This window comes from Melanostigma gelatinosum (assembly GCF_949748355.1).
Source record: "Melanostigma gelatinosum genome assembly, chromosome: 19".
NCBI classification, from domain to species: Eukaryota; Metazoa; Chordata; class Actinopteri; order Perciformes; family Zoarcidae; genus Melanostigma; species Melanostigma gelatinosum.
In genome coordinates, this window is record NC_136652.1 from 11561456 (window position 1) to 11577609 (window position 16154).

The following is a 16154-nucleotide window of genomic DNA, read 5'->3' on the forward strand; positions in this document are numbered from 1 at the left end:
ATTCAAAAATTGTGAAGATATTTCATTTTAAATCGCATACGTCAACCTCATGGTGGTGCTTAAAGGAAAGATTCATCCTCTGTGGAATATGAACGTCTGTACCAAATCTCATGGCAATCCATCCAGTGGTTGCTGAGCTATACATCGTCACATGGATGCATTTGAATTTGTCTCCGCAATAAATTTGTCTCCTAATTGACTTTCCATTGGCATTAAAAAAAACAGACAAGTCGTGTCCCTGTAAACCAAACTAATAGATTTCAACATGTGACACTGGGCTGAACAGGATGTGAATTGGTCCTCTATTAGAAGACAACCTTGGTGTTCCCTGTACACACACACACACACACACACACACACACACGTATTGAAAAATACATCAAAACGTGCGGCCTGATCGGGAATCGTGTGCCATCTATTTTTTAGAGAAATTGGCCTCATAATTAGCTTAGCCATATAGTTAGCTCCCATCATTTCCAAAGGCTTCTCAAACAAAGATGTACATGTCCAGCACAGAAATGACGGGAGCCATTTGTGGACCGTCCATCACGAAGACAAGATTCAATCCAAGAGTATGAATCTAAAATGCAGAACAGAGACAAGAGACATCTCAATCGAACCTCAACGATACTACCGGTGACATTGGCGTGTGACCGTGTGTATATATTGCGACGTCTTCGGGCAGTAGAAGCCACACTGTCAAAATTTATTTTGGAATTTTCTAGTTATTATTATTATTAAGCCCGATGGATCATATACAGTGTGCTTGTGAATAACATTGCTCTGATGCATTTTGTCATATCACATCGTTCTTTCCATTCAAAACGTGTCACTGTGTGCACTCATGCATGTTTGTCCGTGTGTGTGTGTTTTCCTGTTAGCGTGTGACTGTGTGTTTGTTGCAGTGTTTGATGTATTTGCGTGAGGAGACCGGATCAGGGGGAATGCTCTGACCCGTCCCTGGGGGTCTGTCTTCATGACTGAGTGGACTTGCACTTTGCAGATTCAGGTTCAAAACCACTGCTTATAATAGACACGCTTTCGATCCTATCAGCAGACATTGCTCTTGCCTTCGATGCAGCTCAAGGTTGAATGGAGCATGTACTTGTTGAGGAAATAACATGTCTGTGCTGAACTACGACATGTGCATCATGGGTCCTTAAGGGGCACTCTACCAGAGGCAAAGCTCTCTGCTTCTGTCTCAGCTGGCTCCGTTGTTGATCTCTGGCCCCTGCAAACGCAAACGCACTACAGCAATATATTTGCCACATCCAGGCCAGTGTATTTTCTCAGAAAAGCCCTTTTCAGCTGCTGATATGGCTTATCTTAAATCCCCTGGCCCTGTGACGACACACCAACGCAAATGAACCAGACAGAGAAGGGTTCAGGCTTTAGAAAGCAAGGGATGAGCGGAGCTGTTAATTATTCTTGCCTCTTCTCTTTCTTGTCAGATCATGAAGGCTATCTTTAAATCACCAGCTTGAAATTATTAGATTTGGACTTTAAAAAAAAAATCGAAATAGTTATCCGCTATTGGTATCAGCACGTGTATTCATTCATATTCTGGGTAACATTTATTTAGCATGTTGTTGTTTGTGAAAGCTGACCCTTTTACGATTAAATCTTTAAAAAGATGCCGTTTTCCAGCTGTTCGGTCAAATCTTTGATGCTCAATATCTCAGCATTTTACCCAGATAAAAAAAAACCAACGTGTTAGTATTGAAAGACTCAATTGATCTCAAGAAGAAGTTTTTTGATTGTTTAAATGTAACAGATTCGGTCTCCAACAGAGTATAAAGGCACAATCTTTTAAACTATGTATAGTTATGAATATATGAAATGTGTAAAATGCCTTTCCTGTCTGGCCAAATATACACCAAAGATATTCTGCCATTCCTCATATTCTCATATTGCCCCCATGTCCTCTTCTACTTCTAGCTTTCCCTCTTCATCGCCTTACTTTGAATGATGTGTATTTACTGGTTGCGTTCCTTCCCTCTCTGCATCTTATCACTTTTGCATGGCTGGAAGACCATGCAAGGGGGGGGGGGTGATTTGGGGGTGGTAGTAGAGGATACCCTGAGGCCTCCCAGGTGATGTGGTTATACGGAGTATAGGCCAGGGAGACAGGGGGAACTGCATGGTTGATTCAGTGACTGACGGACTGGCTGGCCAGCTGGCTGATTGACAAGCTAACGGGCAGAACAAGGAGAGTGTGGGTTCACAGCTCCACGTTACTGTCAGCAGGCATCAATGCGGTTCTGAGGTCCACCAAAGGCCTGGATGAGTAATAAGTCACGTAATGCCCCCCAACTGCAGAACCTTCACTTTGGGGGAGACGGAGAGAGGATGAGGGTGAGGATGAGGAAGAGGAGAATGAAAGCCAGGGTGACAATAGGAGAAAAGAGGAGAGACAAGATGGATGAAGAGAGAAGAGAGGTCTGTAAGGGAAAGGAGGGAAGTGCTTTTCAGGAGCATCTGAGCTGCAGAAATCAGCTTGTTTCTGTTTAGGCTCATGCACACTTGAGTATGTATATGTATTTGTGCACATGCATGTGTACATACAGGAGAGTGTTGTGTTTATGTGTGTGATGTTGAAGCATGAGGAGAGAGCTCTCTGCAGGAAGATGTCCAATCCAGTCAGGCTATGCCACTGATCCCGGGCCACTGACTCTGCTCCCAGGCCTTGTCAGGTCCAGCTTCTCTGTCTCTCTCTCTCTCTCTCTCTCTCTCTCTCTCTCTCTCTCTCTCTCTCTCTCTCTCTCTCTCTCTCTCTCTCTCTCTCTCTCTCCTCTCTGTCTCCCTCCTCCGAGTTTCTTACCAACCCTCAACCTCTAACTCTGCCACGGAGCTGACAGCTTAGCCCCAACAGCGCGCTAACCACATTACCTGAACTCACCACAGTCATTATCCTGCACTGGACCCACTGGAGCTTGAAAGTCATTCCAACTTCTCTGCTGGTAGAGGTTAATAGGTGTGTGGGCGTGAGATTACATCCCAAAGGCTACGTAGCGTCCAGCAAATCCCGGAATTCAATTCTTTCCTGGGAGCACCTTGGAAGGACAGGTGCCAGAGGGTGTTTTTTTTCCCGTCTCTATTTTCTGTTTTTATTCAGTTCACGCTTCCCGACTTGCATGTCAGATTTGATGACAAGAGACAGCCACAAGTGTCTGGAACATTTCAGTGCATCTGAAGGCACAAACGTATCAGCAGTGCACCACCACTCCTGGAGGAGCTGCTTCTTTAGGGACTCAACCTTAAATGCCCTTAAACGTCTCTTTAACTCTCTTTGAAAATGGATTATTGGTTCCAAATAGAACCAGACCTCAGATAAAATTGCTGATTTTAAAAAGATAATGCTGCTTTTTATAGCAAGACATCTACACCTGTACCGATGGAACAAGTCAAGATTACTGTTGCTGAACTTTATGCAGCTAGTAGCTTTTTATAAATTAGCCACTAGTTGCTATTTTGTGCAGATCGCAATATCATTTATTGGACCATTTTCATGCCCAACTGTCAAGTTGGAAAACCCAACCCAGAAACCTACAGTGCCAACATTTCTTCCTGGCGACTGGTTGAGAAAACCTTTTAAATAGACAATAAGAGATTCAAGAAACACAAACAAATAACATTTTACATGTTAGCAGCTAATTAACACAGGGCCCCAACCACGTGCTTACAGTGGAGCATTTGTTGTACAATCTGTGCGCATATGTGCAGATAAAATTACATTTTATGGTTGTTATGTAGTTTTGGTTATGGTGGAATCTTTATCCATATATTGGCATCATAACTGGCTGGTATCCATAACAACAAATATCAGTGTAGGGCTGATAAATTGGCAATGCAATATGTTGGTTGAACCCCATTAGCCAGCTGATGAATACAGTTTCAACTTTGATTGGACTTGCATAGTCCAATGATAAACAATGATATCATTTTAATAATTGGTCCAAAAAAGTTCAATGAAAGACATTTTTACTTATTTTCTTTGTATTTATACCAATTTCTCTGCATGGCTTAATAAATAAACGCTCTAAAAATGTTCTTATTGACAAAAAAGCTTCTGCTGTTGCACAAACCAAACCCTCGCTGTGTATCAGCTGTGGTGCTGCCTTTCATAAAGTTTCATTCTATTTAGTTTCATATACTGACAATTTACTTGAGATTGCATGTGGCTGTCGAGTGAGATGTGTTTGGGACGTGGCGTAGACATGATGTGCAAAGCTAGCTATGTAGGCTTGCTGCGCAAAACCCTTCTTTTCAATCCTCATTTAAATCCATTCAGTGGTCTCACGTAAATCTGAAGGAAGTGTCGTGTTGCAGATGTATACACAAGAGAGAGAATTTGAAAAGGAAATGGAGATCCATCATTTAGCGATGGTCCTTTCCTAAACTTCCAAAAGTCCAAGCTGACTGAGAATCACCGACAGGAATCCGGGAGTGCTGAGCCCATTAACAAGAGGAGATTTATTTATTTATTTATTTGCTTTAAGGGCAGAACATCTCTATGTTTAACTCCTCTGCATTAGGAGCCAATTACACGGCTGAAAAAAATGACCCGGGGTAGTTTGGTGTCCAAGGTTGTTTGTGCTGACATTCTGCTTTTCAAATGCCAGTCTGTTAATTATGCAAATGGCCTACAAGGCCCCTGTATAAACATATACGTAGTCCCCTTTATGTGTACATAGTCCCATATATCCTGTGAGTTATTAGAGACAGCAAGCCCTTGTATCAATATAATAGACAAAAAATGTAAATGTAAAAATGACCCCTCCGGCTGCAGCGAGCCTGCCTCTCAGACTCTCAGGCCCTCACTCTCCTCCTCCCCTGTCCTCTCTTTCCTTGTGGTGCATCTCTTTGCGCAGCGATGCTATGCGACACTGGCCAGCTTTAGAGAAGGCGAGTCCACGTTGCATTAATTCTGAGCAGAGAGAAATCCAGTATCAGATGTAATGGGTTTGATTCCAAAGCCCCGGGGCGATGTTCTGTGCTGCTGTAATGGTGGTGGGAGTCGGCAGAGATCCTGCACTCATCAGAATGCTGCCTAACACACACACACACACACACACACGCTCCCTTCCCTCCCATGTCTGCTCTCTCATTCTTTCCCTTCTTGTCTACTCTTTCCTCGTCTCTATCCCTCCATTTTTCTCTCTCCTTGGATGACCAGAGGTGTACTCCACCCCGCCTTCAACTTTTCCCAACCTCCTCGCCATGTTGTTGCCTAATTACTGTCTCTAAACAAGGGGCTTTGTCCCCAGCAGTCTTGAATTTAGTGTCTGTTGCTTATTCGCAGATGGATAATTGTTTTTGTTTTTCTTCCTCGCTGACTTCTCCTCTTCGGCTAAGGCCAGATTTAGTCAGGTATTCTGGAGAAGGCATCATTGGATAATGCCGAATAAGCCCCAGGGTAAGTTCCCCTTTCTATTTTTTTCTTCTTTTTTGTTCTTATTTTAATTAAAGAGCAGCCTGCTATCGTGAGCAGGGCTCCTCTCCAAGACAACATATGATTGGTTTTAAGGAGTGACAAGTCTAATTGTTTGCTCCAATCATTGCCATCACAGAAGCTCCTGCACTCCCTCAAACAAACTGATATACTGCTGGCTAATCAAACACACGTCAAGTGCAATTTGATACTCAACGAAATATTTGACCCGTATAAAATGATGAGGGACAAAGTTGGAGCCATAAAGAGATGTTTAACTTCGTAGAGCTCTGTTAAACTTGCAGCTGCATGCTTTATCATGCATTTAACAACATTAGCCTGGTGTTTCTTTTGGGGGCAGGCTCGGGCTCATTGCGGTGGGAGTAAAGCATTGTGGCTCTTTGGCGACCATGTCCTGTATGCTTTATGGCAACGGATGGATGTGCACCTTTTTCCAGCTTCTTCACAAGCCCAGAGGCTTTAGGGGAAAGTCATGAGACTGAAGTAATGAAACAGCATCCAAAAATACCTCCTTTAATCTCCGTTGTTGAAAAAGGTATGCGCCGTGAAGCGTGTTTGCATCGATGTAGAGCGTGAGTACTGCCTGGCTTTGTTTCCTTATAGTTTTCGGGGAGATTCTACCCTCTGCAACATGTCCCAGCAGCCTAAAGACGGGGTGTAAGCACCTCTAATGTGGCATAACACAAACCCAGAGCTATAGCTGCTGTCCTCTGGCCTCCCCACCTCTTCTGCGTGTGTAGCCTTCAGGGAAAATGAGGGGCTTCCCTGGGCTCAGCACGAAAACGGGAAAGCTTACGTTTACAGCTCCCTCCATCAGCTGGGGCTCCCCTTATTATTGTGATGGATGGTGAGGGAAAAAGGGGAGAGCGATGGCCCTTGCCTCCTCATCACCTATCCATGAACAGCGAGCAGCTCGATCGACGGTGTGGTAATTACACCGTCATTATAATGTGCACTTTTGCACAAGCATACACACTCGCACTAAACAAACACACACCAGATGGGGTCCCCAATGTTTTCAGCCTGGTGCCTTCCTGCCTTCCTCCGCCATACATCTCTGCTCTACTATCTTCTCTCCTCTCCCTCATGCTCCATCAAGGGAATTCCAGCCTTCCAAGAGAGCTTGCCAGCTCTGGACCGCGGAGTGTGTCTGTGTGTGTGAGCATTTGTTTGCATTGTATGCATGCGCACATGCTCACATGCATACACAACTCCTCTGTTCATGCTAACCCTTAAGAAGGGCCTGTTTAGCATTGGGCCCTCTCCATTACTGTCGGATGTGGATGCTGTTGTGATGCCATGCTACAGGGAACAAGATCTCCTGTTCTACACCAGCAAATTGTTTCTTTTCACAGACATGGCAAGCCTGAGTCAACATGTAAGAACAGTTGTTGATTCTTCAAAAGTAACTGAACAGCAGCTGAAAACGTTGGTTTGACCTCCAGGGGTTTAAGTTCTCGCCTTGCTGCAGCGATGTAGCAGTGTATGTTAGCACCCCATGACATCACTGCTGGCCGTGGTTACAGGTCTGACCACACAAAACCACTCCCAGCGATGAAAGTGCAACAGACTTAAAATGTTGAACCAAAGAGACCACAAACACACTGCTTTTCAGCCTGGTATTAAAGTAAAAGTTGACCGTTTTGTGGGCCTTTACTGTGAAGAGTTAGACAAAAAGAAACCCACGCGTCTCTCATGTTACGTTAAATATGAAGCTAGAGCCAGGAGATTGTGAGGTTGAGCATGGCCAGCAGATAACCCCCAAAAAACCACAAACAAGCTGTAACATTTCACTTAGTGAGCTTTAAAGGTGCAGGTAGATGGATTTTTCTTTCCCTTTGGAAAAGACCAGCAAACCTAGTTGTCTCCTGACCGTAGCTTCATTTTTACAGCACCAGCATAATCATCTAATTGTCTAATTATCAGCAAGAAAGCATATACGCGTATTTACCAAAATGAATGGGTCAAATGAGTGCTTGCATCCCTCTGGATGGAGAATTTTTTGAAAGGATGAATGATTGTCCAACTCCTGATGTGTATATAATGTGCAATAGTACATAGGATGTACTGTAAGCCACTTAGTCAAAATACAATTCTGGTTAAACCATCAGTTAAGTCAATATCATGTCCTTGTCCGACTCACACCTCTTGTTGCTAATTGTAACGCAATGGAAGAGGGAATTGGCTGCTATATAAAGTGTGGAAACTGTGCCAGTTCTTTTGGTTGGGTCATTGGACACAAACATGGCAACGCCGTTGAAGTGAACCAGTCATGCTGGAAGAGTTGCCCCATTTCTTGCCAGGGTAACTGCGCTCATGTACATGTGTTCATGAATTATGGAGGATGGGCATTTTCTTTCCATGAGAATAAACAAGAGAAATGATACACCATGGAAGCATGCAACAGTCGATAAATAGCAGCGGTGCAAAGGGATGTAGTTGCATTTTCACAGGTCAGACTGGGATCTTCTGTTAAGCCTCTGCATTGAGATGTAGCCATCACATCTCTGGGGTGCTGCCGCTTGCTCTTGAGGAGCCCCTTTAATCTCTAAAAACAGGGGTGCATCATGGTTGGGGTGGGGTGGGGGGGGGGGGGGGTTATTTGGGGCCCCAAATACTTTTAATATTGGAGAACTGATACTGTTTATCATCAGGTCAGGGGTCAAATTAGAGCCCTATAAGCAGCACAGATCTAAAACTTCAGCTGCAAAATGACATGAGAAAAGTGAGTGGCGTCAGAAGACGTGCCGCTCGTCTCAGTCTCCCCTAAAAGCCTTCACAGGAAATCAATAGTGGTCTCCATGAGACTTAATCCGGGATCCACACTCCTACCGTGGCAGGCGGCCAGCTGAGTGATGTGTGCGGTTTAAACGGCCCCAGCATCCTGCCCGCTTATCTGTAGGTGTCCCGATGATTGCTCGACGTTCCACTCATCTCGTCTGGCTGGTTTTTTTTGTTGCTGTATCCCAGCCCTCCTCCATCTCGTCCTCCTCTTCCTCCTCTTCCTCCTCCTCCTCGTCCTCCTCTTCCTCCTCCTCCCCTCCCTCTCCCCGCTAAGTTCGATGCGATCGGCTCTGGGGCCCTGCCGTGAGTTCTCGGTGCGGGCGACAGCGCTGCTGAACATGGCGTCAGACGGGATGATTTTAACGAACCACGACCACCAAATCCGGGTCGGGGTCTTGACAGGTAAAACGCAGATTTTTCCATCGGCTCTTTCGCATTTTCTTCACATTTCCATGAATTCATTTCCGCCGGCTGTCCGCGCGGTGCTTCATACATGTCGGCTGATTTCTGCGTGGTGGCGGCTCTCGGTCTCGCGCTGGCTTTTGCAGCCTCTTGAAGGCGACGCTGATTTAAAGCCTGTATCTCTTCCATTTACCGGTAGGCTTTGCATCAATGTACAACCTACATTACATCCAGTGCTTATGCGGTGGAAGCGGTAAATGTGGGCTCTGCACTGGCTTGTGTCCGCTCGTGTAGGCTAGATTTCTTGTCGAGCCGTTTTCCTTGCTGAAGAACAAGAGCTCAGTTTATGTGTATTGAATAATTCATGACCCTCTTCGCTTGTCACTGCTGAAAATTACAGCTGACCGTGTGTTGTGTCGCTGCTAAAGATGCTCGGGCTATAGATTGCATTATTGACACCCAGCGGACCACAGCGATTCATTATTTTTTTTTTTTAAGTGTTGCTCACGACAGTTGCTGAAGGTGGATGTGGTGATGAGCGCATCCGTGGCCTATTAAGAGCAGAGGATGAGCAGAGAAAATGCGTGTAAGACGTCGGATGTGGTTTATTTTGTGAATGACAGTGGCAGCCGAGGAGTTTAACATGACACATGATAACGGCTCGGGCTCGGTCTTGGTGGGTAAATCCTCCTGACGGTCCTCGGAATGTAACGCGATGACGGCGCGTCTCTCACTTACCGATATTGGAAACGTGATGCGCTTGGACGCGATGTACGGCCCCCCCGTGTGTGTGTGTCTGTGTGTGCAGCCTATTGCTTTGTCATGTTTCTGATCGGCAAACATCATGCGAGGCGAATCTCTCTGTCCATCCTATGTGAGGCTGGGTCAATCAATATTTCATGAAAGCCGTGATCTCACACATACGGTATTCCTCCGTATGGGAATCCGGTACGGGGGAGGTGGTAGGCGATGTGCAGCGATGGAGGCATGACTGTGTGTAGACCCTCTCCTGAAATCTGCCAGGGAAACCCCCACCACCAACAACACCACAACCACCAGTCGTCTCCTTCTCCATCCCTCCTCCTCCTCCTCCTCCTCCTCTCCTCGCGCTGGAGAGAGAGGCAGAGCGCTGTCCGTGGTGCTGAAATCCAGCATCACTCACAAATCAGTGCGGTACTGACCTTACCACGGTAAATACTGCATCAGTCAGATACACCAGAGGAGGAAAAAAAATCCATCTCAAGTCACTTTTTTTGCTCCATCTCCACGGTTTACTGATGAGGTATTTGGAGTATGTGTGGAAATGTGTCACAAACTGATGAGGATTTTATATTTTAAGCAGACATAAACATGCAGTCAGATAGTTTTTTGTTGAGGTGACCGATTGCTTTATGTTAGTCACCAGCTAAAGGTGAGAATATACCCGTCAGTTGTTTTTTTTCACACTACATCAATGCCCACGCCACATCAGAGAGGTTCATTTCTCTATGTGTCATCAGTCACTTGAATCCCCAACTGTACCATCGTGTAGTGACAGATTGCCGGTTTGATCTTGCTGTGCAGTGTTGACAATTCCAGCATACAGATGTCGATGTTGAGAAGCGCAGAGACTCAACAGACAGGCTTATTTGTCGTTTTGATGTGTGTGTGTGTGTGTGTGTGTAGAGTAGGAGGGCTTGCACTATCAGGGAAATAAAACATCAAAGGAGTGAGCAAAAAACGGAGAGGAAACGGTGCACGTGGCATTAAGCTGCCATGTTTGACCTGACCCTTAACCTTTTAAGAATCTAATCGTGGCAGGATTACTCATGGCTACAAAGACCGTTGTGTGTGTGTGTGCGTGCGTGCGTGTGTGTGTGTGTGTGTTTGCTTTTGTGAGATGATGCATTTTTACAGCAAAAGGTCCCCTGCTGTGCTGCTAAGGGGAAGCAAATCTCCAAATATTCAGGTTATATCTCTCTTTTAACGCAGAACCTTTGTCGCCACACCTCTCAGTCTTATGCGTCCACAGACTTCATGCCATTAGTTTGCTGTTCTGTAGGGCCTGTGTGAGCAGAATGCTAATAGAGTTTGGAGCAGTGCTCAATCACCCTTCTTTTGAGGGTTAAAGGTCAGCCGTCCACCTCTGCATTCAGTCACCGAAGAGGAGATGAGACCTTGGCTCACCCTCCTCCATCACTTATTCCCACGCCTATGTAGGTGACAGAGCCCAGGGGACATCTCTGTTTGAATGGGATGTTTGAATAAGAGGCGGGCTTTATTTGCGAGGAAAGGGAGGGAACTTGGAATCGGATAATTGGGGTGAACATGCTGTCACTTGTCAAAAATGTCACACTGAAAATGTGACCTTTTCTTAGGAGTGGATGGAAGTTTCTCTCGCTGTGCTCAGCCTATTGTAACATGTATGTGTGTGTGTGTGTTTTCTTTTCTTTTTTTCTTTCTACCTCCCTGTTTGTACGTGTTTGTGTATTTTGATGCACGAGTGCTCGTTGTCCAGTTTCTAGCCGTTGGTGTATCTTCCTGTGTGAGCATGAGTTTTAATTGTCCTGTGTCTCTCTCCCTGGGCCTGCCTCGGGGTCTGGGCACACAGCCTCACACTCACTCACTTCGACTGATCACGTGTGTGCCTTAATTGCTTGATGCGTGTGTATTTGTGTATTCAGAGATGCGGTCGTAAAAAGAAGTGGCGGCAGGTTTGTGAAAGGCAAAGCCCCGTGCAAACATACCAAAGATAAATAGTGTTTCCAGACATAAATTACTTTCCTCTCGGGGTGCTAGTTTGACAGTGTGACTTGATGCATAGTGTGAATTCATAATATAATGAGACATTTCTTGATTTTTCTCAAAAAACCTCTACCCACACGAGAACCTGGGTCATACCACACATCAGACGTCACACCAGCTGAGCTTTCATGCATTTGTAAGCGCACATGAGTGTGCACATGAGTGTGCACATGCATGTGCGCGGTGTGTTTGCCCTTAACACATGCAGTATGTGCATATGCATGTGACTCTGCTCTGCTCTTTGTCTTCCTTGCACTAATACTGAGCTCTGGCTGTAAAACACAGCTTAGCATATCACCCCAGCCCCAAATACAGCTACAGTATACCTACGACCCATGGTCACACACTGAGAAATGCCTGCTGGACAAGAGAAAGAGGGAGGCCTGCAAAAGGCACTCGGTTGTTTTTAATGTGTAATAACGCCATGTGTCTATGTGGGGGACCATACGCTATTATTATTCAGCAACTCTCCATGCATGGGCCTCGGATGCTCTTGCACGTGTGACTTGATTTACAGCCCATAAGCCCATTGATGCTGGCTGCTGAGAGTGTGTGGGTTAACTCCAGTCCTTCCTCAAAGAGACGTGGACACACACTCTGCACCGGGCTTCCAATGAGGAGCCAGGGCAGGAAGGCTTCACTCCGCAACAGACAGCACACATGTTTACCTCTTCTCTCTCTCTCTCTCTGTATCAATCTCTCCCTGTCCCCCTCCCTCTATATTCTATTTTCTTTAGCCTCGATTGTAACAACTGAGAGCGGTTCAGCGATGTGTGGGCGGCTCTCTAAACGTACATGTCTGTCAGAAAGACATGAATCGTCGGCAGAGCTTCCCAAAACAACCACATTTAGATCACTCGCTCAACCCCTCTGTTAAGTGGAATATCTCTGTGACTCCCTGCAGAATGAGTGGAAGCTTTTTATTTTGGCAGGAGTGGGGGTCCATTCCTTAATCTCATGTGGTCTGCATTTGTTTTTTTCTGTTAGAGAGGTGAAGGGTTGCCCCAGAAATCTGCCAGAGAAGAGTTTTTGTGAGACACACCACACATGCTATGGACAAAATACATATTGATAATCATCCATATTGATATCATACATCTTGAACAGATACAGGAAACTGTGCAGCCACAATATACATATGTGAATTGTTTGAAAATAATTGATCCTTTGGACTACATGTTGATTGTGTGTGTGTGTGTGTGTGCACTTGGGTTTGCGAACATGTGTGCGTGCCTGCTCGTGTGTGTGTGTGTGTACTTGTCTGGCTGCAGATGGGATAATAACTATTTAATCTGCTTTTCCACATAATTTAATCTCTGGAGTTTGTCCCAAGCTCACCTTAACAGCTCAGGCGCTAAAGAGGCTCACTGGAGAAGCAGGAGTCAAGTCAGCAAAGGCGACCTAGCGTGCCAAAGCACCTTGACCAAAAGTAGGAGACGCCGTCATCTGTCACTGAATGGCGTGGGCGGCTGTCAAGTTATGGAGCAATCTCCTCTCGCTGTCTGTTTCTGAATGACTCAATCTACTGTCTGCGAGGGAAGCCAAGGGTTTCAGCTGTGGGTTTCTTATGTTGTGAGCACTGATGGCAGAGCTGCTCCATGCGATAAAGACGACGCTAAGTGCAGTATACTGTAGGTCCTATCGCTGCATTGCACTGTAGGCCTCTGTTCGTTGGCAAATTATGCAACATGGATTCCAAAACAAAGGACACCAAAGTGAAATATGTATGTATGAGCTTTTACATCATTGAAAACTGTTTCATTTCTCAGCTTATTCCAACGAACACAATTGGCCATTTTTGTCTGGTGGTTTTGAGGGATTGTGTCCGTGTGTTGGACTCTAACTGGTTGACCTGTGTGTCCATAGGGGGATAGTGTGAACAAGGGCTCTGTGATAATTCAATATTATTTGCTGAATTTACCTGCAATCGTATTGTGTTAAGTTGAACACGATCCAGTTATCAAGAAGGCCTTTCTTTGTCTGTTGCAGAGGTGTTACATTAGCTTTGACAATAACCATAGTACAGGAACTTTAACTTTCTAAATGAAATGTAAAAAAAACCGATTAAACCTTCTGCTCTCAAATTCAGTTGTAGTATTTGTACTGTCACGTTGTCTGCATTTGTCCAGTTGAGGAATGACAAAAATACACCTCCAGACTGTAAATCAGGCCCTGAAATGGACAGGGCTCAAGTGTTTTACTCACTAAGCCACAGATCTGACATATGTAGAGTGAAAGATTAGATTAGAGTTTCTTGTTTTAAGTTTCTTGTTTTTTTACGTGTATGGATGACTTCCGCTTTTTGTTATTTTGTGTTTTATGTAAAGCACTCCGAGCTGCTTTTAAATGATATGGCAATGTATATATACAAGAGCATTGTCATTTAATTGAATTGAAAAAGATATTTCTCATTTGAATTGACCATAGCCTCTACTGCCTGACAACCACTCAGCCCTATGCACACTGGTGAAGTCCTTGCTAACTCCTTCACAGCGTTATCATTCCGTCCCATTTTCCGCTCTGTTGACGCTGAGACAGCCAAACGTAATATCCCGACATAGCTGACGTCACGACTGGAGAACAAAAAAAAACACAAAATAGATGTTAACATTCGGTTCACTTGTGATACAGTATGAAGACATGTGGATTGGATGGGAATCAGAGAGCCCCAGGCATGTGTCTAACCAATAGCATGCTTTTACTCATTTTTCCTGCTTTGACCCAACTCTCTGTGTCTGTCTGCGCTTGAATCATCTCTAAGCTGTTACTAGGGTGTTCCCTTGCAACAATATGTGGGCATCTGTTCAACAGTATGCTAGTTTGAGAGGGATACTCTTGGAACACAGGAGCTAAACAGGGGGGGGGGGGGGACACAGACATTGGGCATACACTTGTGACGCTTCTTATTTACCGCTCAATTCCCTTATTTCTAGATCGTCTTTCAACCAACTTTTGAGTGACTATTTTGTACAGACCTCCATAGATGTAGCCTGCATCAACCTGTCTGGCTTTCAATAGACTGTAAAATCAGAAATATTCATGACATTGTTATCCCAAAGGCCATAAAGACAAAATGGCAGCATTGTTGGAGAATATGGTTTTGTTCGCTGTTAGTTAGAGTATAAATATATTGGCGCCCTTTGTTTGCATGTCAGAACAGGATTTATCTTTCGTTTGGGCAGGGCTCATACTGTAGCAGTGGTTAAAACACTGGCTGACCCTTTTCTTACTTTCTCAGTCTCTGCATCACACACACACACACACACACACACACACACACACACACACACACACACACACACACACACACACACACACACACACACACACACACACACACACACACACACACACAGCTGTGACAGTGGACAGCAGTGAGGCAGGCGGACCACATGACCAGAATAGACAATACAGGATCAGGGACACGGACACAGAATGAGAATTAAGTCTTCACTGCAAAGGAATTATTTTCAGCCTCGAGTAGTGGGGAGTGAAATGTGGAAGAGGGTGACTCTCCTCCCCTTTTGCACACACACCTCTCTCTCTTTCTCTCTCTCTCTCTCTCTCACTGCTTTCATAGCCCATGGAAATAATCCTCCCTTACTGTAAATAGTCTTCAATTGGGATGCAAGCTCGAACAACAGACAGACGGTATTTGGCGGACAAGGAGCAGAGTCTCCTCCGCTCCAGGCTCTTGTCAGCTCGCCAGAGAAGAGCTCCATCGGGGCTGCCTAGCAAGCTATTCCCAGACTGGATGCGTAGGTGTAGGAGAGTTTGTCCCACTCCCTCCTGGCCTAAAGCAGTGTTACAGTCTGTCATTCATTTGAGGTGATAATCACAGGAGGCTAGCGTAGCTTCCCCCCCCCCCCCCCCCCCCAAAAAAAGAGGACGATTGCGCTGGATATTTTTGGGAGTAAGTAAAAGAGATGCTGGAGCTTTTTAGTGTCAGCACTTATCGTGTTTTGACAGAAAAACTGGCATCGGACATGCAGAGCTTGACACTATTGCTTTCTAATTTTATATTCGTGATAAACAGGATAGAGTGTTCTGAAAAATGAGTTGTAACACCTTCCAGCAAGTGTTTGATGAGCGGTGTGGTAGCTATGTCCAAACCCTTCGAATCTTATGATGTGCAACTTCCCGGGTCAGGACAGGTGAAATTACCTGGACATCCCAAAAGCTATTAAGAAGTAAAACTTTGTTGCCAGAGAGATTCGGGCTAGTCCTGCTATGCATTATGCAAATAATACTAATCCTGAAATCTTATTTGAAGCTTCTAATTCGTATTTGCTTGAGGGAAATGTGACGTTGTTGAAGAGGTGTTCTACATGCGTGCTGTGGTGATCATGAGACTGGTCCACTTCGGCTGTTAGCTTTGTACGATTAACGTATTTATACTGTGTACCGTTGGCTGGCGAAAATTATACAATGTTTCTGTTCCAATGTTGCAGAATCTTCCACCAGAAAGTTAGTGTACACACTGTTGCATTCAGGCGCAGGCCTTCTGCGTGTCACCTGCGTTGATTTTATCACGAGTGGGCAACAAGGTCTGACTTTTTTCAAATTCTACATTTTGTTTTTTTTAAACACACCTCTTCAAAACATGAGTTTCTGGTTGGCTGACAGTAAAAAGAAACATTGAGGTTAAAGAAATAGCATGTTGTTGATCTGGCGAAGCCATTTCCAATGAAAACCTTCTCCTTTCCAATTCTATCACGAAATAAATTGTATT

At 44.9% G+C, this 16154-nt stretch overlaps 1 protein-coding gene across 2 annotated transcripts in view; it reads left to right on the plus strand.

Annotated features, from left to right (window-relative positions):
- Positions 1–8563: 8563 nt before the first annotated feature.
- gphnb (gephyrin b) overlaps positions 8564–16154 on the plus strand; it is an 80910-nt gene continuing 73319 nt past the window's right edge. For both annotated transcript variants that reach the window (XM_079290388.1, XM_079290389.1), the window contains exon 1: positions 8564–8638. In XM_079290388.1, coding sequence (XP_079146514.1) covers positions 8575–8638 — 64 coding nt within the window. In that variant the 5' untranslated portion in view covers positions 8564–8574. The remainder of the gene's footprint in view (positions 8639–16154) is intronic.